The 27,139-nt window shown below is 34.5% G+C and overlaps 1 protein-coding gene across 1 annotated transcript in view; it reads right to left on the bottom strand.

Moving 5' to 3' along the window:
* Window positions 1-825: 825 nt before the first annotated feature.
* LDAH (lipid droplet associated hydrolase) overlaps window positions 826-27,139 on the bottom strand; it is a 75,950-nt gene continuing 49,636 nt past the window's right edge. Inside the window, exon 5 of the mRNA XM_008052095.2 lies at window positions 826-1,074. Coding sequence (XP_008050286.2) covers window positions 826-1,074 — 249 coding nt within the window. The remainder of the gene's footprint in view (window positions 1,075-27,139) is intronic.

Raw genomic sequence — 27,139 nt, 5'->3', positions numbered from 1 at the left:
GCCTGGGCAACTTGGCGAGACCTCATCTCTACAATAAATAAAAAAAATTAGCCGGGCGTAATAGCGCACGTCTGTAGTTCCAGCTACTTGGAAGGCTGAGGCGGAAGGATCGCCAGAGCCCAGCAGGTCGAGGCTGCGGTGGCTGGGAGAGGCCACTGCATTCCAATCTGGGCGACTGAGTGAGATTCCAACTCAAACAAAACAAAACAAAAAAATAAAAAATAAAAAATAAATATAGTACAAATTAGTATTATCTAAAAAAGTAGATTACATTTTAAAACAACTTTTGAAGGAACAAAGTAAAGTAGCAAAAAAAAACCAAAAACCTTACATATTCAGAAAATACAATCAGCAAAGTACCCAGTATTAAAGTACTTACTATGATGACTATTACTTTTATAATTTGAATCCTCCCAAAAACGTTTAAAGGAGGGGAAAAAAACATCACCTGCTAACTCTACAAGAATATTAGGTCTTGTTTCCTTGAGCTGTATTTTGCAAAGTGTTCCCACTGAGCTGATAGGGCACACCCTAGATTCCTGTAGGGACTCCATATATACTATGTTCTAAGTAACAGGAGAAGTGCTTCTCACCATCCTGCAGCTAGAGTGTAGAATCAGAAGCATAAGTTATATTAAGATTGATGAGGCTTTTCTATCTGTTATACAGAAATTCCCTCACTCTATTTTCAACATTAGTTATTTCTAGTTTTAACATTTTGGGAAAGAAGAAATCCAACAAATAGTTGCTTACTTGATAGCTGTCCACAATCAGAGATTATTCCATAAACACTTCTTGAGGCAAGAATAATAAACATATACATTTTTAAATTTGCTTACCAAGGCAGAAAGGTTCTAAGACATTCAATGGTGAAAATTCATTCTCCAGGTTCATTACTTGAAGGCCCATCCCGATTAGCAAGGACTTGATTTTCTCAGGGCATGGTTTCAGTATTAAGTAGCCAGCAGCATAGAGAACATACCGAAACCAGCACAAGAACGGGGTAGCAATTCTGCCGTTGGGTGACTCAGATATCCGCTCAATTGTTGGAAAGAGCAGAAAGGAGCGAATTACCTATAATAAAGAATCATACTTTGATGAGTGGTTTTCTTAAGGAATAGATAGCCCATTACCCTACAGTTTCTTCTATATAGTATTAACAAATGACTGAGTCTTAGAATGATTAGATATTTGTTCGAACTGAGAAGAACCACCACCGACTGCCCTCTCAGTCCATAACCAGTTTGGGGAGGATATAAAGATGTTGCTTGAGGTGTGGGGGTTAATTTTCAGAGTGGAAAGAAATTAGATTCCTAAGTAATTCTAAGATTGTAATAGCAATTTACAATTCCTTTGAAGGACTGTTAAAAGTAGAAACTGATATACCATTTTAGTAGTATAACAATTTGATTAACAAACAATACCAGAAGTAGAGCCTTTTCATAAAAGACTCCATTTCTATTCAACATTTTATTGATTATATTTGCAGACAGTTCTCATTTGAAAAGTTCTTCTATTTTCTAATTTTACCAGTCAGATCTTTAACAGAACCAAATATATTTCTAACAACTCATTTTCAACCTTAATAAAGTACAGGCCAGGTAAAAGGGAAGCTGGGAATCTATACCTACAAGGGAAAATGTTTAAGGACAAAAACTGCATTTCAACTCATTCCATCAGAATATCTGGAAATATACTTTTATAATACTGCAGTAGGAAAAAAGCATCACTAAAACCATTTTAAATTTCTCATTGTTGTTATTTTTATTGCTTTTTTCCTAGTTTTCACTGGGAGAAAAACATATAGTTATTTTTAAAAACAATATATAAAAATAGTTTCCATGGTATCAGAAAGTTATAATGGTTAAGAACAACCCCTATTACCAAGTAATGTAAATGGAATAGATCAACAATGTTAACAGATTGTAGTATAGGAAATGGGAATGCAGTCAAAGGTTGTATTTTTAAAACCATATTTTAATTTAAGTATAACATACATACAGAAGAACATATAAAATATAAAAGTACAATATAACAAATAATTATAAAATGATTAGCTAGGTGGGTCAAGAAACAAAACATTGTCAGAAGCCCTGCGTGTGCATCTTCCAATCACTTCTTCCTCTGCCCACATCTTAGGTAACCTTCCCTTTGTATCAATACTTTTCTCCACTTCCTTATTTTGTTTTACATTAAAACTTATCATCTCTTTAGTGCTGATTTTTGTCTGCTAATGAGCTTTATATAAATATAATCACACAGTATATTTTGTGGTTTTACTTGTTCAACATTACGTTTATAAAATGTATCCACATTGATGTATGTAGCAATAGCATATTCATTATTTTTGCTATATAGTCTTCCATTGCATGAGTACACCACAATTTATCTTGTTGATAGAGGTTTGAGTTTTTTCAATGCAGGACTATTATAAATAACCTGTCATTAATTTTTTTAGGTTAAGAGTATATTTTTGGCCACTGGTTTATTGATATAGTTCTCCAACCGAGAACAACAGTATACTTGAGAGGATGTTTTGTAAAATGATTCATTTCCATATATCATAACCACACTGAGGTTTAAATCTCCTTAAATATGGATAAAAATATATTAAAATGTATAAAATTCCACATGCAAATATTCTATTTATACATTTCTTATTTGAACATTTAGTCACACGGATTAAATAGTAATGACATTGTCTATCTAAGAATGTTTATAAGATGAGTGATCTCCTGAAGTCAAGTGTATTACATTCTTTAAAAAGACTTTTTTTTTTTAGAGCAGTTTTAGAATCACAGAAAAATGGACAGGAAGGTACAAAGATTTTGATTCCCAGAAATGAATGAGAACTGCTCCACATCCTGCTGCTCCAGATCCTTGTCAGCACTTAGTGTTATCAGTGTTCGAATTCTGGCCATTCTAATAGTTTATAATAGTATATCTCATTGTCATTTTAATTTATATTTCATTGATGCCATATAATATGAAGTATCTTCTCAAATATTTATAAGCCATTTGTAAATCTTCTTTGGCAAGGTGTTTATTAAGGACTTTGGTCCATTTTTTTCATAGTTTTTTTCTTTACTGTATATTTTCAATAACATTCCATTATCAGATGTGTCTTTTGCATATATTTTCCTCATTCTATGACTTTTCTTATTCTCTTAACACTGCCTTTCACAGAAATTTTCAGTTTTAATGAAGTCCAGCATATCTATTATTTCTTTCATGGATTGTGCTGTGCCTAGAGGTTGTATCTAAAAAGTCAACATTATACCCAAGGTCATCTAGGTTTTCTCCTATGTTATCTTTTAGGAGTTTTATAGTTTTGCGTTTTACATTTAGGTCCGTTTTGAGTTAATTTTTGTGGTGGATATACGGTCTGTGTTTAGATTAATTTTTTTTTTTTACAGGTGGATATCCAGTTGTTCCAGCACTATTTTTTATACAGATTATCTTTGCTATATTGTATTGTCTTTGCTCCTTTGTCAAAAGCAGTTGATGATATTTATGTGGGTTTACTTTGGGGCTCTCTATTCTGTCCCATTAATCATTTTATCTATTCTTTCAGCAATACCACACTATCCAAATTACTGTAACAATATAGTATGTCTTGAAGTCAGGTAATGTCAGTTCTCCAACTTTGTTCTTCTTTTTCAGTACCGTGTCAGCTCTTCTGGATCTTTTGCTTCTCCACGTGAATTTTAGAATTAGTTTGTCAATATCTACAAAATAACTTGCTGGGATTTTGACTGGGATTGACCTGAATATGTAGCTCAAGTCAGGAAGAACTGACATCTTAACAATACTGTATCTTCCTATCCCTGAGTATGGAATATCTCTCCGTTTATTTAGTTCTTTAATTTTGTTCATCAGAGTTTTACAGTTTTCCTCATATAAATCTTGTACATATTCTATTCAATTTATACCCAAGTATTTCATTTTGAGGGGGTGCTAATATAAATGGTATTGCATTTTTAACTTCAAATCCCACTTGTTTATTGTTAGTAGACAGGAAAGCAACGGACTTTTTGTACATTAGTTTTGTATTCTGCCAGCTAGTACTATAATTGCTTATTAGTTCTGGGAGATTTTCTTGTTATTGATGATTCATTCAGATTTTCTATATGGACAACTATGTAATCTGCAAAGAAAGACAGTTTTATTTCTTCCTGCCCAATCTGTATACCTTTTGTTTCCTTTTTTGGGGACTTAACTGCATTAGAAAGCGCTTCCAGTATGATGTTGAAAAGGAGTGATGATAGGAGACATTCTTGTTTTGTTCCTGACCTTAGTGGAAAAGCTTTGCGTTTTTTCACCATTAAGCATGATGTTAACTGTAGGTTTTTGGTAGATATTCTGTATGAAGTTGAGAAAGTTCCCCTCTATTCCTAGGTTACTGAAATAAATTAGTATACAGATCTAGAATTAAAATTAGGGTTTTAAAAAAATCATTATTGGGTGTTAAATTTTGTCAAATGCTTTTTAAAAAATCTGTTAATATAATCACGTGATTTTTTTTAGCCTGTTGATGTGACGAATTAATCGATTTTCTTTTAAAAATTTTATATTTATTGTAAATTGACAAATTACAGTTGTAAATATTTGTGGGGTACAAAGTGATGTTATAGTTTATGGACACAATATAGAATAATTAAATCAATGCAATTAGCATATCCATTACCTCAAATACTTACCACCAATTTTTGTGGTGAGAACATTTGAAATTTACTCTTTTAACATCTCAGTCCATTTTATGCTACTAAAAGAGAACACCTGAGTCTAGGTAATTCATAGAAAACAAAGATTTGTTCAGTACATTTCTAGAGGTTGGGAAGTCCAAAATGAAGGGGCTCACATCTGGAAAGAACCTTTATATTGCATCACCCCATGGTGGAAAGTGGAATATGACAGTATGAGAGAGCAAGAGGGTAGTATGCCAAACTCATCTTTCTATCAGGAACCCACTCCTATGATAACTAGCCCTCAATGATGGCATTAATCTATTAAAGAGGACTCTCCTCATGATGTAATTACCTCTTAAATGTACCACATCTCTCAACACTATGCATTGGGGATTAAGTTTCTAACACAGGAACATCAAGGGAATACATTCAACACATAGCATTTGGCAATTTTGAAACATTCAATACATTATTATTTACTGTATTTATCACATTGTGTCATGCATCTCAAAAAAATCTCTTTAATTGAGGTTTTGTACCCTTGGACCACCCTCTCTCTATTCCCCCCACTGCTCAATCACCAGATTCTGGTAACCCCATTCTACTCTGGGCTTCTATGCGTTCTATTGCTTTAGATTCCACATATACCATAAGTAAGAACAACCAGTGTTTATTTTCCAACACCTGGCTTAGTTCACCCATAAAATCTGTAGTGATGTCCTTTCTTTCAGTGTTGATATTAGTAATTTGTGTTCTTTTTCTTTTTTTCTTAATTAGCCTAGCTAGTGCCTTGTCAAAGTTTTTAAACTTTTCAAATAAACAGCTTCTGGCTCTTTGATTTCATTGACTTTCTGTATGAATTTCTGTTTTCAATTTTATTGATTTCTGTTTTAACTCTTATTATTTTTTTTTTCTGCTTACTTTGAATTTAATTTGCTCTTTTTTCTAGTTTGCTAAGGCAAAAACTTAGATGACTGCTTTTAGAGCTTTCTTATTTTCTATTACATACATTCGGTGCTAACAATTTCCCGCATACTACTACTTTTCCTAAGTTTTCTTTTAATAAGTTGTGTTTTCATTTTCATTTACTTTAGAATTATTTTTAAATTCCTCCTGAAATTTCTTTAACTCATGTGTTATTTAGAAGTTTGTTGTTTAAACTCTATGTGTTTTGGAATGTTCCCTTTATCTGTTATTGACTTCTAGTTTAATTCTGCTGTGGTCTGTGAGCAGACACTATATGGTTTCTATTTTCCTAAATTTGTTAAGGTATGTTTTACAGCCCAGATTGTAGCCTATGTTGGTGAATGACACATGTGAACTTGAGAAGAATATGTATTTTACTCTTGTTGGATGAAGTAGCCTATAGATGTCCTTTATATTCAGTTGATTGAGGGTGCTATTAAATTCAAATATGTCCTTACTCATGTACTGCCTGTCGGATCTATCCATTTCTGATAGAGGGATATCAAAATCTTCAACTACAAAATTAGATTTATCTATTGCTGCCTGTAGTTCTATTAGTTTTTGCCTTATGTAGTTTGACACTCTGTTAGGCACATACATACAAAGGACTATTATGTTTTCTTATAGGACTGACCTATTTACCATTATATGATGTCCTTCTTTATCATCAATAACTGTCTTTGCTTTGATTTGAAAGTAATAAAGCTACTCCTGCTTTCTTTGGATTAGTGTTAGTCTGGTATATATTTTTTTCCATCCATTTTCTTTTAGTCTACATATGTCTTTATATTTAAAGTGGGTTTCTTGTTGACAACATAAAGTTAGATCTTATTTTTTGATCCACTCTCACAATATCTGATTTTTAATTGATACATTTAGACCACTGATGTTCAAAGTGATTATTAATATAGTTACAATGCTATCGATCTTATTTGTTATTATTTTCTCCTTCTTGTTCTTGTTCTTATTCTTATCTTTACTTTTTTCCTGTGTTTTGGGGTTTTAATAGAGAATTTTATATGATTCAATTTTCTATCCTTTATTAGCACATCTGTTGGGTTTTTTTTTACTTCTTTTAGTGGTTGCCCTAGAGTCTGCATTATACATTTACAACTAGTCCAAGTCCACTTTCAAATAAAACTATATCACCTATGAGTAGTGTGAGTACCTCATAAAAATAATACTAATTCTTCTCTCCTATATTTTGTATCATTGTTGTCATTCATATATATAAGCATAAATATATACATAAAGTATATACATAAACATATAACTTAAAAACCTTGTTGCTACAATTTTGAACAAATGTATCTGTTAGATCAATTAAGAATAAGAAGAGTAAAAGTTTTATTTTACCTTTATTTATTCTTTCCTCCATGTTCTTCTTTTCTTTATATAGATCTGAATTTCAGACCTATATTATTTTCTTTCTCTCTGAGTTTCCTGGATTCATGGTTTAGTGTATGACATTACTTTAGGGAACTTCTCAATTATTATTTGAAATAGTTCTTTTGTACCTTTCTCTCTTTTCCACCTGATATTCCCATTATACATATGTCACAACTTCTGTAGTTGTCCAACAGTCCTTGAATAATCTTTTCTTCCCCCTGTCTTTGTTATCTTTGCTTTTCAGTTTTGGAGGTTTCTATTGACATATGCTCAGGCTCAAAGATTCTTTCCTCAGCCATTTCCAGTATACTACTAAGCCCATCAAAGGCATTCTTCATTTATGTTACAGTGTTTTTGATCTTTCGCATTTCTCTTTGTCCCCCACCCCTGGGATTTCCATCTCTCTACTTATACTGCCCATGTGTTTTTGCATGCTGTCCACTTTATCTATTAGATCCCTTAGTATATTAATCATGGTTGACTTAAATTCCCTATCTGATGTTTGTAACATCCCTGCATGTCTGAATCTGATGCTTGCTTTATTACCTCAAATTATGTTTCTTTGCCTTTCAGTATGCCGAGTAATTTTTTCTTGATAGCCAGACATGATGTATCAGGTAAAAGAAATTGCTATAAATAGGCTTTTAGGAATGTTTCATTAAGGTGTGTGGGAGAGGGGAAACTTTCTATTGTTCTACGATTATGTTTCAGTCTTTTAGCAAGCCTATTTCTCTGGACTATAAATGTGTAAGGTTCTCAGTATTCCTCTCTTGCCCCTCTTTGTTGGGACAGGGCTGCTAGAACGGGCTGGAGTTGGATATTTGCCTTCTCTGATATAGAAGGGTAGAGCTGACTAGAGTTGGGTATCTCTCTTCCCTCAGGCAAGTTAGGCTGATAGCATGCCAGCAGGTTAGGATCTAGTTAACTAGTTTCTCCTGAGGGTAGGCCTTATTAATAAAAGCTCAGTACGCTGGCATATTTCAAAATGGTTCCTTACCATACCCTGCCAGAAAAACATAGGGATTTTTCTGCATTGTTTACTATGAGTATCTAACTGAGCTCCTGAGGTAAATCCAACAAAATTGTGTGGTTTCACATGACTGAGTTCATAGGATTTTTTTAAACTTTCAGAGTGGTCCACTACACTGATTCTCTAGCAATTCATCAATTATAGTTCAGGTTTCCCTACCCTGGCACTGGTTCCCAGGGGGTTTTCCATTCATGATTCCATGCTCTGGTAAGAAATTACTCTCTATATTTGCTAGTCTGTTTCTCCAATCTTTTGGGGACAGTTGCTCACCTTATGTCCTTCCCTTGTCTACGGATACAAGAAGAGTTGATGATTTTCAGTCTGTTCAGCTTCTGACTTATTGTTAAAAAGGAGTGGCAACTTCCAAGTATGTAAGGTAATGCAAATGTTAATTAGCTTGGTTTAGCTATTACACAATGTGTACATATTTCAAAACATCATATTATACACAATAAATTAAACAACTGTCAATTAAAAATGTAAATTAAAATATAAATAAAATGTAACTGTCAGTAAAGAACTAATCAAGTAAAAGAGTAAAACATGTTAATTAGTAATAATTTATAATTAATAAATGTTTATATAACAATTTAAGCAATAAATAATAATGTATGTTAGTAAGTCACAAGTCCTATTTGTGGGGGGCAGGGAGTAGATAAAATGACAAAAGGGGACCAGGAATTGCTGGAGGTGGTAATGAAGTTTTAAATAGGGTGTTTAGAGAAGTCTTCAATGAAATGTGCAAAGGCAGTTAGGAAATCAGCTGGGAGATATTTGAAAAAAATAGGAATTTTTTGGAAGAGGGAAGAGCAAGTGCAAAGGTAGTAAGATAGAAAGCTAATTTGCTGTGTTTGAGTAAAATCCAGGCAGATGGTATTGCTAGAGCAGAATACATGACAAGGTTTATCTGAGTGTTTATTCAAATATTCTCAATGATTTAGAGAATATAAATGGTTAATTCAGTCAATGTCGAACAAAAAAAATGTACCACACAGATTCCATACTAATTATGCAACTTACAGTACATAAGGAACTCTAGATTGATCAAATCAATCTAGATTTGGCAGAAACAGGAAGCAATCCATTACTTTTATAAACGATCCTTTACTGTGACCCATGTTAAACAAAACTGCATGCAGGAGAAACCCTAAAAATACACGAGCACCACAGGGTTATATTTGGTTGATCTATATCAATAACAAACTGAGAACTAAAAAGTACCCTAAAATCATAGGAATGGACCAAAACAATAAGGAAGTTGTAATATGTATTCTGAATGCATCATTGCCTTACAAAAATATAAGACAAAAGACTGTTCATCATGACTAATATTAGTTGATGAGACTAGTTTTTCTTTCTTTCCTTTGGAGAATAATTATTACCTGATGGATGAAATTTTTCTTAGATATATTTCATGATAATTTCAATAAAATTTATATTCTATAGTTGTTAGGATAAACCACAGTAATAACAATTTCTTTTATTATTCATTTAGAAGCTTACTGGCCAAAACCCCCCTCCCAAAATCCACCAGGTCAAGGACATATAATTTATTTTATAACATGGCTGTGCAGAAAAGTTTCCCAAATCTGTGTACATGACAAAATATTTTCTTATGTTATTATCTCATTAAATAAAGAACTCTCAGGTTGGCCAATTCATTCTACTCTATGAAAATATTTTCACATATTTCACATTCTTATTTGAAATCTACCAGAATCAACTTTTGATAATGAAGTACAATGATGTTTTCTTGAACAGTAAAAGTAAATATACACATTTGAGCTTTTATACTGGATACATTTGTGGGAATTAGAGACAATATTTTTATGTTTATTTTTCTTGAATTTATTATTAATCAATTTTTCAGAAAAAAGTTAAGAAACAATTTAAAGTATGGCTATATAGGAAGGAGTATGATGCTCTGGTGTGGTGTAGGTGCAATCTGTTTTATTACATAGGCTTCCTTTTTTTTAACAGAAATCTAAAAATTCTTTAAAAACTTCACCATTTAGATAGCTTATCACAGATGCATTCATTTTTCTAGGAGAGCATCAATGATGCCTCTGTGTTATGACTAAGTGAAGCCATGCAAATAGTACTTTGACATCTTCAAAATAACAGCATTACCGCCACTCTCTGTATTAATTTATTAGTTTAACCTACCTGCTGCAGTAATGGCAGCTTGCTTCCCCACTCTACAAATGTAAACAAGAAAACATAGCACACAGTATCTCTTTTTATATGACTGCCAGCATTGTTAAGGCATGTCTTAGCAAACATGCAATATAAACCAGACAGCCTTCAAAGATAAAGTTGCTAGCAGTCAAAACGTAGGCTTAGAAATAATCTTAGTTTAGTTTATCTCTCCTCCCCATGAGGGAATGTTTTCCTCTCCTTAGGATCAGACTGGAAACACACGCCTATTCATCTTATTTAGTAAGTATGCGGTTTATAAACTGCAAATGTCATTATATTATAATTGAGAGCATGCTTTCTGAGATCTTCTGTCTTAAACATTTCATACATCAGAAATATGTCCCACAGCAGAGAAGCATTTAGAATAATAGTATAATAGAAATAATAGCTTACTATTTTCTACATACTATGCTAATGTACTTTATATAGATTATTTCATTTAATACACAAAACAATTCTATGAATATCTTTATTCCATTGATGAGAAAATTGAGGTTCAGCTACAAAATGACAAAGATGAGTCTATATCATTAACCATTCATTATATATACTATATACTTATATACTAAATAATTTCTTTGTAATCATTACTGTTTGGAGATACATTCCCTTATGGTTGAACCAATTATTACATTACTAGATACAGGTCAATCTTCACAAGGGTCTTGAATAATTTAGTCTCAGAATGACTAACTCCATATCCTAAGAAGTAAAGCGTCAAAATCCTTCAATCATTGATTACTGAAACAAAATTATGCAATGTTTTGGGTAAGATGATATTCAAGAAACTGACTGCTGTTATCATTTTCCATTCATGTGAATTGTACTCAACTTGCCACCATTAAATCAAAGCAAATTGATTTTGAAATAATTCTATAATATTCCCAATTAAGTTCCACTTTTCTTTTAACATTATACAACCTTTATGGAAAAGACCTCTGGAATATAGTTCCCACTGGCAGAATATACTTTCTGCATGCAAGATGCACATTATGTTAGGGAAAGTACTCTATGAATGCTTTTAGTTAGTTTCCGATAGCTCACTATAAAATATATGGCTTCACTTTTATTGTGAGGTAAAGATGTTTATTTTTCTCCCTTGAAAAATTACTCCAAACAATGAGGAGACCACAAAACAAACATAACCTCTATCTACAATAAATCCAGGAGATATCTAGATTTTGATAATGAAGCACAACCATGTTTTGTGCTTCAACAACTAGCCACAATATAGTCTCCCTCAATCTTATAAGGGTAAATATCCCCAAAAGGCATTCCCATAGAGTATATTCCAGTAAGTTAAAAAACAAAAGCAAACAAAAAAACCCAGTAATTACCATTCATCCATTGACTTCACGGAGAAAACCTCTATGTTTCCTTGGGCTCCAAATGAATATATATATATTTGACAAAATAACAAATCCCTTTAAAACAGACACAATTACTTCAGTGATTAACAATCCTCACAGCTGGATTGCAGCCTTTATATGAGTGGCTGGAGATGGGGACCATGGGCAATACCTCAGCAAGTAAGATTTCACCTGCTGCTACAAAAGGAATTTCTAGCTCTGTTTGAGTTAAATATCCCCATGGTCATCTTCTTGAAACTATCCTGACAGTGGCCTATCACACGGACATTTAGGTTCTTGACAAAAAAAGTTGATTTGTATTTAATTGCCCTACAGTGAAGGCCAGAAATTCATGTACTGACGAGCCAAATGACACATTTATTTATTTATTTTGAGTTGGAGTCTCACTCTGTCGCCCAGACTGGAGTGCAGTGGCTGCTCCCAGCCACTGCAGCCTTGACCTGCTGGGCTCTGGCGATCCTTCCGCCTTAGCCAGTACTCGGCTAAAATCCGAGTAGCCAGAATTACAGGCATGTGCTACCACGTTTGGCTGATTTCTTGATTTATTGTAGAGATGAGGTCTCGCCAAGTTGCCCAGGCGGGTCTCGAACCCATGGGCTCAGGCAATCCACTCACCTCAGCCTCCCAAAGCGCGGGTTACAGGCTGAGCCACGGAGCCCGGCTTAAGAGACACATTTAATATACAACCTTAATATAAATAAAAAACAACACACTGACTCATTCTAAACTGTGTTCTTTGCAGAGCAAAGAAACAAGCACCTTCAATATGAAACTTCCATAAACACCCAAATCCATCTGGTCAATCTGGTTCTGTACCATGAATGCCAGTTTCTGTATCTAGTAACTGCCTGTGTTTCCAACATACTGTAGTAATTTGATAAGCAAGTAAGTACATACCACTATTTCTTTTCTATGACTATTATTTCTCTGAGATATATATGAATAAATAAAAGATCCAATTTCATATTTTCTTATATATTTTTTAAAGAAATATTTTCATCTTTACTATGAAAACACACAGAAATTCCTTTTTACCAACTATCTAAAATGCAAAATCCAGACTTGTACTAGGTTGATTTACTCTTTTCTAAGGACAAGCTTATCTTGCATAATTGTCCAAATAGAGGTTGCTGAAAGATGGAGGCTTCTGTGGAAATAAAAATGTCAGTGACTAATGGGATATATTTTCAATAAGTATACATTTGTATGTAGCTATCTGGATTTTACAATACACAAAATAAATTCAAGAAGTTTGTTTAATGTCAGGTATAAAGTAGAACTCCTTCATTTGTTGGTGGGATATAGCAAGGTGTATTTAAATGTTTCTTCTAGACCACAGGATACAGATGGAGAGTGCGAGGAAGGCAAAGAGGTGGCAAAAAGAAATGTGATCATAATGCAATGACAGTTTTCCAGTCTTAAATATCTATGGCCTTTTAAGTTAATTCTAGTTACAGAATGTAATCGTTACTATGTAATGAATAATTTGCACTTGTGGTTAATATGGCAAAAATGAACCTATTCATTTATCTCTGTTCCCTCTCAAAATCCAAGGAAAATAAAATAAATAAATAAATAAAAGATAAACCCATTAGAACAAAGAGAACAAGAGAATACTGAAGGCAGGTGAGAGATGTCAACATATTTGGAGTAGTTGGAAAGCAGAAGAACAAACAGAATGAGTAACCAATATCTTCAGAGGGAGATACAGATAAAAAGATAATTCCTAGAAACTTTGAAGACAGATGATATGCATAGAGACAAAAAAAAAAAAAAAGAGGTACTGGCTGAGAATCTTTTATTTCTCCTATACTACTACAACTGCTCAGGCATCAAAGATCTCCACATTGCTAATCCAATGGTCAATTCTTAGTTCCTATCTAATGTGACCTCCATAATGTACCCAACCGAGTTGATCTCTCTGATCAACTCGGTTGGGTACATTATGGAGGTCACATTAACTTCTGTTAGTTCCAAGAATACTATATTCATTGTTTTTCCTTTAACTGCCCAGTTTTTCCTTTTCAAATTCCTTTGACCATGTACACTCCAATTTTTAAAAAAATATATAACTATCTACTCTGCATTTCCACTTGAGATGTCTAAAAACATCTCCAAAACAACGTCCTATCTTCCCCAAACCTAATTTGTCTAGTCTTCCTTAATTCAATAGATGTTAGCTCAGCTTCCTGTTCCTCAGCCCTAATCTTTACAGACATCCTTAAGTCCCCCCTTTCTCTCATACTCCACATCTAATCAATTAGAAAATTATTTGGCTCCCCCTTCAACATATATGAAGATCATATCCCTTTTCATCATCTCAACAGTTACTTCTATAGTCTAATCCACATGCCATCATGTGTCACCTGAATTATTGCAATAGCCTCATCACTGGCTTCCCTATTTCCATTCTTGTTCTTCTATAGTTTATTCCAAACACAACAGCCAGAAAATTCCTTTTAAAACCCGAGTCAGATATCACTCCTCTGCTTATTCAGAGTAAAAGCACAGTCTTTCAGACAACCCTCTTGTTACTCCACATGTTATATACGTTGCTCCAGTCACACTGGCCTCCTTGCTATTCGTCACAGGCATACTCCTGACCGTACAGCCTTGTAATAGCTATTTCGGTTGCTTGAGATTCTTGTCTCCTAGATAGTCACATGGCTAATTCCACCTCCTGCAGGTCACTTCTCAGTGAAGCCTAATAAACATAAAATTGCAGTTTGGAACAGAAGGTAGACTGCAGGGATTCCCCAGTGGCCAAATACAGAACTTTACAACTAAAATAAACACAGTAATTTCTTATGAATTTCTAATTTACAAGAAGTATACAAGTCTACGCTGATAAGTAAATATATATACACAGACATAAATACATAAATGAAGCAGAAAGGAGGGCTCCTGCCCACAGTAGAATACTGAGTATTAACTGGTATATGTGGAGGGAATGCTAGAGTTGGAAAATCATTCTGCAACCATCATGGGAAAGACTGGATCAGGCAAGAAAATATTGGATAAAATTTAGGAAAAATTTTTGAAGAGCAGAAGACTGGCATGATCTTAAAAGCATCTCCCCATAGATTGTTTATTAACTAATAGCAAAAAAGTGTTTATTAACTAATAGCAAAAAAAAGTTTATTAACTAATAGCAAAAAAAAACTATGCAGTGGAGAATTTTGGTTAACATTTTGACTAGGTGATCAAAATTAACATCATCAGTGAGGAACAACTGGACATCATGTGCCTACAGATAAGCTACCCTGAGAAGAATACAGCATCCATAAGAGTACCTATAAGGTACTCTAACCAAGAATGCATAATCTCAATCTTGTTGTAAGGAAACACGGGACATACACAAGATTAAGGTTATTCTTTTTTTTTAAGGAACTATATTCTTCAAAATGTCAATTTTGTGAAAAAACAAAGGAATGCCATTAAGTTGTTTCAGACTAGAGGAGAATGAAGAGACATGACAATGAAGTGAAACACCTGATTCTAGACTAGATTATATACTGAAGGGGAGGAGATGCTATTAAGGACCTAAGTAGATCAAAGGACAAAACTGGAATATGGAAGGTAGATTAAAGTATTACATCAGTATTATATTTATAGAAGTTGATAACTATGCTGTCGATAAGCAAGAGTATATCCCTGTTCTTAAGAACTATATACTTAAGGATACATTTAGGGATAAAGGGCCAGGATATATTCAACTTACTCTCAGATGGTTCAGAAAGAAATATCATGGGGGGTGGGGAAGGAAGAAAGAGGGAGAGGCAAAGCAAATAAAGCAAATGTAAAATATTAACAACAGGTAAATATGGGTAAGGTGTATTTTGTGTTTTTGCACTATTCTTATTCTTGTAACTCTTCTGCAAATTTGAAATTAATGTTTAAGGAATGACTTGCAGTCCACCACTGCCCTCTATCCCCCAGCCACGGCACTTCCAATCCTCTTTATCTTGCTCCACTCTTTATATCAAGGCAGTATCACCTTTGAACATGTCAATTCATTTATTTTTATGCTTATTATCCTCTGCCCATAGTAGACTGCAAATTCTGCAAAGGCAGAGTTTTATTTTTTGTTTTTTACTGTTTTGTTCACAAGTGCACCCAAAGCCATAACAGGTCTCAGTAACAGTGCACAGCACATAGTAGATTGAATGGGAGTTTGTCTGAGAGGCAACTAGTTCCCCAGAACACCTGTCTCATACAATACCTCCAAGCAACTCTTCCACAATCCAACATGACGTGGAAGTTTATCCTGAATAGAAATGGAAGGAAAGAGGCTCCTGACCTGTGCACACTGGGCATGGAAAAAGGCAGGGGAAAAGGGACTTCTTAAAATAGGGGAGTATGTGAAAGCCGATACACTAAATGCTGAGACATCATATGTACACACTGACCCCTTGAGCTATTTACTTAAAGGATGATGCTCAGACAAGAGGTTTGAAGATGTTCTTGTGGAGAAACTTAACAGCTCTAGAAAAAAAAAAAACAAAAAAACATACAGATAGTGACACTGGAGAATATCACACCAGAAAAGGTCAGAGTACCTGTCTAATAACCCTGTAGTACAGCCAACCAGCTGAGAGGAAACCTACTCTCATAAAAACCTCTTAGTACTTTTGATGCCTCATTAGGTAATGAAGGAATTATCAGACATTTGAGGAAACTTTTAATTATAATATATGGTACAGATCAATATACACATGAAAAAAGGAATTCAGAATGAATAGACAATGCAAGAGCCCCTCAAAACACGAAATATTTGCTTTCCTGAGAGAGAAGAGGAAAAAAAGTAGGGGAAAAGGGGATGGTGGAGAAGAAGGGAAATGAAAGGAGAGAGAGTGAGGGAGAGAGAGAAGATCCATGAAATTAAAAGAATACTATAAAAAGGGAGCAAAGAAACAGAAATTCCTTAGAAACTATTTGCATGAATGCCAAAATCGAAAGTCAAATTAGATGAATTTGAGGATAAAGTTGGGGATGTAGCTCATATTTCTGAAGAAATATCCCACATTTCTCATTGTATACAACTAAAAATCAAAATAAGTGAATAATGGAAAAAACAATAAACCAAGAAAATATTTTCTGGAAGTACAAAACATGAACAATGAGAAAACAAGAAGAGAGAAAAAATACAAAAACCCTGAAGTTCTCAGGACATATGCATGCCAGTTTCTAGATTAAAAAGGATAAACAGTCCAAGAAATATCATAAAATACAATATTGGGAATAAAGTGAAGATTCTAAAACTTTCCAGAGGAACAAAGCAATTCACATAAAGAATCAGAAACTCAAAATGACATACTTCTCAATAGCAGAGCTGGAAGAACTTAAAGCTATGCAACAGCTGCTAATGGTGTTAATGGGAGGTGGTATGGCAGGCTATCTTGTTGCAAATCAATCTTCCTGCCAAGAACAATTAGGAAAGCTGGGGAAAAAAATTTTTTTAAGTCCCTTTGAAAGCACCAAAGGCAGAGGAGATTTGAAGGCCAAAATCCTAGGGAAAAAGGAACCTCAGAAAAGAGTGTTGAAATAGCTTTTCTTAGTTATTTGCTGATTTGCAAACAGAAGCTAAGAGGTCAAGATGCTGAAGAAAGTTTCTGAAAATATATATAAGTCTTGAGGGACAAAACTTGGGCATTTTGGGCACATTAAAGAGAAGACACCTTAGACTTCCCATGAAATTGTCAGAGGTTATATCCTAGAAGTAGTGATGAAAGGGAAATAGGCTAGCCCCTACAAAGATAGCTTTGATTCAGTTCAATTCCTGGAGGCATCAAAGTGATCTAGCTTAACTATAACTGCTAGTCAAAAGCAAAAATAAATCCTTCTTAGAGAAAAATAAGATCCTAATATTATTATAATAATTTTTCATATGTAATGTCAGGTATTCAATTAAAAAAAAAAAAAACAAAAAACTTACCAAGCTTTGATGGCTAATTTTCCATGTAAACTTGACTGAGTCACAGAGTGCCCAGATATTTGGTCAAACGTCTTGGGTGTGTCTGTGAGGGTATTTCTGGCTGTTATTAACATCTGAACTGGCATACTGAGTAAAGCATATTGCCTTCCCTAATGTGACTGGGTCTCATTTAATCAGTTGAAGACCTGAATAGTACCAAAAGGTTAAATAAGAGAGAATTCCTTCTGCTTGACCACCTTCAAGCCAGGACATCGGTTTTTTACTGTCCTCAGACTCAAAGTAAATCATTGGCTCTTCTTGGGTCTTGAGCCTGCCAACCTTTAGACTGCAATTCACCAGAAACTTTTCTGGTTCTTGGGCCTTTTGCCTGAAACCATTGGCTCTCCTGTGTCTGTAGTTTGCCAACTGCAGATCCTGGGATTTGTCAATCACCCTGATCACGTGAACTGATTTCCTATAAATCTCTTTTTATGTACATTCATCATATTGGGCCTGTTTCTTTGGTGAACCTAAGTTAATAATCAAGCATACAGATGGACAAGATAATACAACTGAAACAAATAAGAAAAATGCAGAAGTAGAAATGAAACCATGCGAGACTTAGATATTGGAATTATCAGACACAGCCTTTTAATTTCCAATATGTCATTGCTGAACTTTTAAGAATACAAGTGATATGTAGGCTGGTCGTGGTGACTCACACCTGTAATCCCAGCACTTTGGGAGACTGAGGTATGAAGGTTGTTTGAAGCCAGGAGTCTGAAACAAGCCTGAACAACACAGTGAAACCCTGTCTCTACTAAAAAATTAGCTGAGTATGGTGGTATGTGCCTATAGTCCCAGCTACTTGTGAGGCTGAGGTAGAAGGATTGCTTGAGCACAGGAATTTGGTGTTGCAGTGAACTGTGAGCAGTAACTGTGTCATTGCACTCCAGCCTGGGTAACAGAGTGAGAATCTGTCTCTGAAAAAAAAAAAAAAATTGTACTTTAAAAATCTTTTGATGGTACAAAGTTGAATAAAATCAGGAAGTTTAAAATAACTATGATTAAAATGATCAAGATATAAAATATGATGGGGTATTTTAGGGATGAGTAATTATAAAAATAATAAAATGAAAAGTTGATAAGCAAAAAGCAGAATAGCTAAAATTAAGAAAGCAACAGATGGGTTTAAAGCTGCTTATACATAGCTCAATTGAGAATCTCAGTAAGTAACTTGCTCAGGGTTAAAGTAGCAGTGCTAGGTCAAAAGAAATATCTAGAATGGAGCAGGGAGAGATAAAAAGAGCTACGGTGTATAAATTATACCTCAATTAAAAAGGAAAAGCTAAAATATCTAAAGTAAAAATCAAATAAATACACAATGTCTATAATACAAGGTGGAATATATAAGAATCATGAGAAAAATGTGTTACAAAGGAAGGACAGAGTAAAAATGACTGGAAAGAATCAGGAAAGAGTTCATGTACAGATTAAAAAGGATAAGCAGTCCAAGAAACATCATCATAAAATACAATACTGGGAATAAACTGAAGATTCTAAAACTTTCCAGAGGAACAAAACAGCCCATATAAAGAATTAAAAACTCAAAATGACATACTTCTCAATAGCAGAGCTGGAAGAATGTAAAGCTATACAACATCTGCTAATGGTGTTAATGGGAGGTGGTACGGCAGGCTACCTTACTGTACATCAATCTTCCTGCCAAGAACAATTAGGAAAGCTGGGAAAAAATTTTTCAAGTCCCTTTGAAGGCATCAAAGGCAGAGGAGATGATTTTAAAAGATAGATTAAAGGCATCAGTTAGGTGGTATAGGATAACACAGAAAGGAAGTCAATCAACAAAAGCATACAGATAGAAAAGTGTTAAAGTTTATCTGGACAACAAAAAATTATAAGTTAGGATGGAAACCTAGGTGCAGGGACTATAGGGTAGGCACAGGGACTATGACTGGAAGAAAACAAGTTGAGGCCATCTCCCCTCAGAGGAACGTTAAGGAGAATTCTCTCAACAACCAGAATCTGTATCTAAGACTTTATGATGTCTTTTCTAAATTACTGTCACTAACATTAATAAATTATTGAAGCTGTCAGAGACGTTTACTTTTGGGAGAGGGCACAAGAAGTTTCTCAGCATTTTCCTGAGGGAAGTAGGTTATGAAAGGCTGAATCTCTTACACTCAATTTGGCTTACCACAGAAGCTCCCATAACTATCACTAGTAAGGAGACAAATTAACATTATTTGTTGAAAAGGGTTTCTGAACTGTCTATGGTCTTCATTCATGTGTGCTCCCTATGGTCTCTGCATGGTTGACACTGAAAAACGATGTAGTATCTAGTTTCCTAGGGACAGACTGTCAGGTATGATTCTAGCTTTAGTCTTTTATCTACTTGTCAATACATATTCCTGATACTTGGCAATCTTATTCTTCCTAAATACATTAATACTGAAATGGCCTGAAATGTGAGATCTCCAACATCCACATTTTATTCTCATGAAGCATCTTTCATTTAGTGCCTCCTAGGCTTTTTCCATTTCAGGAAATTTTTTGTGGCCTACATTGCAATTGTTCACAGATTTTCCATACAAGCAAGAGTGTAAAACAACCTCATACATACTGGTTAACCAGATTAGAGAGCCTTTTCCTTTCTTAAAAATCATAATCACATTTCTCAACCCCCACAAACAGACCTAAAAAGAAGCTTCTGTCTGGAATAATAAACAAAAGTCAGAAAGAGGCAATTTCACAGAATTTTGTTCATCAATTTCTACCATCCTCCTTGTTATCTCTTCTCTTGAGAGTTATGCTTCATCTATGAACAAAGCTTAGCTTTGGCAAGATATAAGCTATATTTTTCAGATCTGTATTCATCCAACTTCAAGGGTATTCACAAAAGCTAACACTTCTGTCTTAGCATGGGCCACTTATACCACAGAGTCTCTCAATATCATACCTCTATGAACTTCCTGGTAAGATGGGATTTGAATGCGGCCATACTTTCAAATAAGGCTGCTTCAACTTAGAGTAGAATGAACAATGCTAATACCAACCTGTGATCTTCTTATTCCATCAAATAACTATCATAAGGCAGGCCATCAAAAGGCATACTTACCAACAACTCAAATTATTTTTTTGGTGGGTGGTGGCAGTGTTAATTTAAAAATTGCAAGAAAGGCAAAAAGCCTAGGTAATTGAGTAGAATAGGTAAGATAAGGTAAGAGCAGGGAAGAGTGGCTAGGGAAGAGGCTAGGCTAATGCCAACGATTCTGATACTGACTCAGTGCCACGACTGGTCTAAGGGTAGGTTTTCCTGCAGAGAAACCATGCAGTTGATATTACCTTTTACTTTCCTCTTAATTTGTTATCTACTGCTGTATTACAAATTACTACAAACTTTGCAACTTAAAATAATAAACATTTGTTATTCTCATAGTTTCTGTGTATCAGGAATCCTGGTCTGGCTTAGCTGGGTTCTCTGCTTAGGGTCTCACATGGCTACAATAAGGTATTAGCTTGGGCTGTGGTCGCATCTGAGGTTTGACTAAGGAAGAATCCAAATCACTAAGGCTGTTGACAAGATTCAACTCTTTGCAGGTTGGATCACTTTTTGATATGTTTTATTAGTCAACTCTTTTTCTTCTTAATTTTATTTTAAAGATGTGGGGTACAATTCAGGGTTAAGTATACAAATGTTCATTATGCAGGTACCCTTGTTGATGACGTGTGCCCATCCCTCCCCTGGAAGTTTCCCTCAACTGCCAATCCCACCCCCCCGATTAGTCAGTTCTTTGGTGAATTATCTGTTCATGTCCTTTGCATCTTTATCTGAGAACTTGCTGTTGTTTTTGTGTATTTCTACAAATTACTTATAATACAAAATTAACCTTTTTAGCCTAGTGGCTAAGAACATGGACTTCAGGGTCAAACATACATGGGTTCAAACCCTTGTACTACTACTTACTCGTTGGCTAACTCTGAGCAAGTTACTCACAACCTTTCTAAGTCTCAGTTTCCTCATGTACAAAATGGAATAGTTCCCTTGCATGTTACTGAAAGGATTAAATAACATTCATAATTTATTACAGTAATATAATAAATAATTAATAAAGTGATAATTTCTTCTTTTGTTATTATAAATACCTACAGAGAATTATGTACCTTAAGTAAGCTTCCATATCCAAATAGATAATAATATAAAAGCAGCTCAAATTTTTATTTTTTCTTATTAAATTAAAAAAATTGAGAGAGTGCTACATTATTTTCTCTGATGAAGGCATGGAAACTCAAGGAACAAGTTAGTTTGCTTTAAAATGACATATAAAATCATGAACTCATGCTAAATCTCTCTGAAATAAACTATAAAGAAATCTGTCTATACTTTTTTTGAAGCCAATTTCACTTCTGTTTTGTAACACAAGCTACTTTATAACACAAGCCGCTTGTGTTATAAAAGCAATCTGTGATATATTTAGTATATTTCTGCACATTACTTACGACCAACTTTCAAAGGTAAATTTACTTTTTAAACTTTTTTCTATCTTCCTGAAGTTTGCAAATATAGTAACTTTTATATTAGAAAAAAAAAGTTAAAGAAGAATTTTGCAAACCAATGGTAAAAAGACATTTTGAGAACAAAGAAAATATGAATATGGTCTGTATTAGACTATACCAATGAATTATCATTAATTTTGGTTGGTATGATAATGACATGGTAGTTATATAAGAAAATGTCCTTTGCTCAAGATACAAGTTCCTTAAGAATGAAATATCATAGGGCTATAATTTACCTGAAAGTATTTAAGAAAAGAAATGGGGTAATGATAACAAAATATTAGTAGCTATATTAATCTGTTATATGTAATAGATACTTAGAGATTATTTTTATTTCTGCTTGAAACTTTTCATAATACAATTTTAAGTTATAAGTTAATTAAATAAATAAAGATGTCTCTTTTTTCCCCTTTCCTTCTGCATTAGCTTATATAGCCAGGTTTCACCGAGAGTGGTTGCATCTGAATGTACCTTTAAACTCCTTAAATTCCCTTAGACTATGCCTAAATTTCCCATCCTTACAAAAAAACTGGGACACTGGCTATTAGCTAAAGACCCACATACAACAGAGTAGTGACTTCTGCCACCAGGATAATATTCTCAGAATTTACTTTTTCATTTCCATGAATTACAATGCCACATAAACAACTACTTCAGTGCCTGAAGACACAAAAATATAGACACTGGAGTTTGCTGAAATGCATGGGGTCATAGCAGCATCAGACTGAGAACTTGCACACAAAAGAGCAGCACTTAAACCAGCTTCCACTGGCAGACCTGATAACATGTGGCTTAAATTTCTGAACTTTAAGACTTCAAAGAAATGAGAATATATGGGCCCATTCCAGTGTTGACCCTGATAATTCATGGAAATGAAAAATAAATCTTTGTAGTGCTATTACCCTGAACAAGCTAAATATCAGCACCTTTACTCAAGAGGGTCTCTGTGCTTGTGGACCAGGTCATAGATGGAAACTGCTAGAGCACAGTGATACAGAAAAGACTTTTCCTTTCCAGAATTTGATTACGTATTGCTTTGATTCCAAGGGATGACAAGAGAAGACAGAACTGACATCATAGAAAGACCAAGAACAGATTAAACTGTACACAGCATTTCAGTGCGTTCTACGTTCCAAGCTTTTGGAAAGCTTAGGAAGGTGGTCCTCAAAGTTAAGCATGCATCAGAATCACTTGCAGTGCTAGTAAAAACACTGATTGGTGGGCCCCACCCCTTGAGCTTCTGATTCAGTAGGTCTGGGTGGAGGAGTGCACTAAGAATTTGCATTTGTAACAAAATCCTAGGTGATGGTGACACTGCTTTGAGATGTGCTAGCATAGATATCTGAGTGTCACCTATTATATTTTACTTAAAAATACAGTACTCCTGGGCCAGAGAGAGGTGGTGATAAAATGTGTTAGGCAGTAAGTATATGGCTTTCTCTGGTCAGTAGTCACTTTACTTCATTTGCTCTGTCACTTTAAACACATCTCACTAACTCCCAAGATATTGGACATTTGAAAGGATGTGATAAATTTTCTATATTTGACAGTATCTCATGGGTAAACAAATATTAAAATGGCCCAATATTTAAATCTGAAAAGTGTTCAGAAATTCTCAGATGAAATGCATCAGATAAAGTACTAAGTATTAATATGCATGAAGAATGTTCTATTATAACCCCCGGTTTTCACTTTCTTACAGTTTTCCAAAAAATTAGCCCTTTGTGGTGAAATTTTCCATGCTTGGTTTCAACCCCAAGGTGATTTTTTTTTCCTGTAAAGTTTGAGAAAAACATATTAAGTAGTTTTTGAGTTATGAAAAGATGAAAAAAGCCCACACAATTTTTCCACTTTGAAAGCAATTTCAGGACTTAAAAAATATGCAGATAACTAAAAATGGCTGAAGTTGAAAAGTTGAAACTTTCCATGTGTCTAGTTTTCAGCAAGGTATTCTCTTGGGTAATTCACAAAAGATAATGTGTGTGTGCACACATAAACAGATAAATATATAAACGAGTCTGCAAGTGATTGAAAAAACTAGCATTTTATCATCTTCAGTACAAACTTTTTCAGAGTAGGAGATTTATTGTTTTCAGAAATAGAGTCTTTTACAAATCAGTGTAATTAATTGTTGACTACCCAAACCTGTGGTTTTCACACATCAAGATTCATTAATGGATAACATGGAGATAAATGTCAAACTACTACGTACTGTGTTTACAGATTCTTCCATTTCCTTTCACACTCCTGTCCCCAGCTCATTTGTAGGATTCTGACTCACTATCTTTTCAGTTCAGTTTCTGTCCTTGGCCCATGCCTCAATACAACTCCCTCTGTCTCCTATGCTCCAGAAAACTCATACATGCTTCCATATTTTCCAATCCTCTCTGAACTCCCCTCAAAGCATTCATTCACCTGCTTCCCACCAAAACCTTCATTGTGTATTTGAAGGAGCCAAGTATTAAAGAAAAAAATAACAAAAGTCTTAAGTTTAGGCCAAATATATTTTCTAACCATCTGTAATCATAACCTTTCTAATTAACTCACCTGGAAAACAGATAATGGAAAAGTTAGAAAATAGAATACATAGTCCTACTTCTGTCACTTTCTACTAGTTGACATTTGAGTTAGACATATAACTCCTTGGCATTTCAGTCTTATCTGTAAGATGGAAAAAAATTAGGTTGTTAAATGACCTTGTTACATGTCTTATAAATTTCAAATAAATGTTAGGTATAATTATTGTTAGTAATGACAAGAACATCAATTTAAGAAATTGATTCAGATTTCTAGACTGAAATGGAGAACCAAGTATGTGACGCATATTCACTGCCACTACCCTTACCCCTGCCAGGATAGGAGACAAATACTTTTGCAAAGACACAAAGATTAAGAAAAAAATAGATTTTCTAAGTTTTCAAGTATGTTTAAAAGACAAATAGAAGTAAACCTATTCCAACAAATGCTCCTGTTTCTCTTTTACTTTCAGCACCTCTCTGTGTGAGGCATTTCCCTTAGTATATGTTAAGAACTCTTACACATACCGGGGGAACAGTTTCTTCCTTAAGTTATCATCTTCACTGACCAATTTCTGAATCTCTCTCTACTTAATCACCTAACTTCCTGCAACCCCATTCTCCCATTATTTCACTAAAAAGTTTCTCTTCGAGGACATCAAGAACCTTTTACTCTAGTTACTAATATCAGACAGCAAAAAACTTTCAACATTTGTTACACACAATTCTGTTATCTACAGAATTGTTATCTTGTTTATGTTATCTACTGCTATACAACTTACCATCTCCAAACTTAAGGTTTAAAACTACAATGATTATTCTTTTTCTTAATTCAGTGGGTCAGGGCTTAGCTGCATGTTTCTTTTGCTCCCTGTGGTCCCAGCTGGGGTTACTCACTTGGATGTATTCAGTGGTGGATGGTTTCACTCATGTCTGGTGTCTCATAATCCTGTGTGGCCAGCCTGGGCTTTCTCATGGTATGGTGCTCTCAGGGTAGTTGGTCGCTTTACATAGTGGCTGGCTTCTGAGAGGAAGGAAATAGAAGTTCCCAGTCCTCCTAAGGCCTGACCTTGGAAATATCAGAACATCACTTCTGTTGTATTTTATTGGTGAAAGAAAGCCACATGCCCAGCCTAAATTCACAGGGGAAAGAAAATGGACTTCATCTTTTGAGAGAAGGATGGCAAAAATATGTGCTCATCTTTAATCCTCCATATGATTACCCCTTTCTTGACATTCTCTTTTCTCCTCTCTTAGTTTCTATAGTATACTTTAGTCTAGATTAATGATTTTCAAACTTTTTTTTACCTTGACTCAGAGTAAAATACATACTCTACAGTATAATCTAAGATATCAACACACACTTATAAAAAGTGAAACGAAAGTTTCACAACATATACTCTTATTACAATATATTTTCTACTATTCTATTTTACTAAACATTTTATTTTTAAATGCTGTTTTATTGTTCACAAACATGTACTTCCCTTCTCTGGGAAGGATTATACTTCACAGACTCAAGGATGGTAGTCTTGGTCACGTGATTTGCTCTGTCCAATGAAATGTAAGGAGTCACAAGTGTTACTTCCACGCAGTGCAAGGTTCATGATTTCCTTTTTATCCTCTGCCATGATACTAGAATATTCCAGACAGAAGCTACTCCATCAGTCTTTATTGTGGAGTAAGTCTGCATAGAGAAAACAACCTAGTGGCAGCCTACCTTCAAAGCATCTGTATCATGAGTAAGAAAAAAATGTTGTTAAAAGCCACTGACATTGTGGCTCACTGTAGCATAGTCTACTCTATCTTGACTGATACACTGGTTGCAACTCACTAAAGTGATTTCAGGATCCACTAGTGGATTGTAGTCAACAGTTTGGGAAATTATTATATCCTCTGCTTCTTTCTCTGCTTCCTCCTCTCTATCCTTTACACCAAATGAAGTCATTACCCCAATATACAGCTATGATTTCTATCTTTTCTCAACAATTTCCCTTGGCAATTTTATCTCTTTACACTGTCTTCATCCTTTCTTATTTGAACTAAAAACTTGCCTATCTCCTGGTTGTTCACTCTTTATACTAACTTTCTTTTTTCCATTTCCTTGTACTTTTCTCTGAGAGATTAATTTGCCTGAGGCATTATCATCAGAGATCCTTCAGTGGCTTCCTGCTGTCCAGAAAATGAATCTAAAACCCTTAGTCCAGCTTTTTTGTTTCTCTATTTCTATCAGCTGGATTCTCATAGCCAACTGCTTTCTCAGGCATACTATGTTGCAACCCAATCAGACCACTAAAACAAACTCCCCCAAAAATTCTTTTTGAGGATCCTAAAAGAAGTAAACGAAAAAGGCTGTGAGTGATAACAATATCCACTCGTTTAATGCTGTTGATTTTACTCTTGTATCTTTACTTAGGACCTGTTCATTCTTACTAACAAAAAGTTTAACATGGTTATGTTTTCTATACTCCTATCATAGCCAAATAGTAGCA

Source organism: Carlito syrichta, unplaced genomic scaffold (assembly GCF_000164805.1).
Source record: "Carlito syrichta isolate Samal-C Ts95f unplaced genomic scaffold, Tarsius_syrichta-2.0.1 Scaffold256284, whole genome shotgun sequence".
Lineage (NCBI taxonomy): Eukaryota > Metazoa > Chordata > Mammalia > Primates > Tarsiidae > Carlito > Carlito syrichta.
This window is presented reverse-complemented; position numbering and strand designations above follow the sequence as displayed.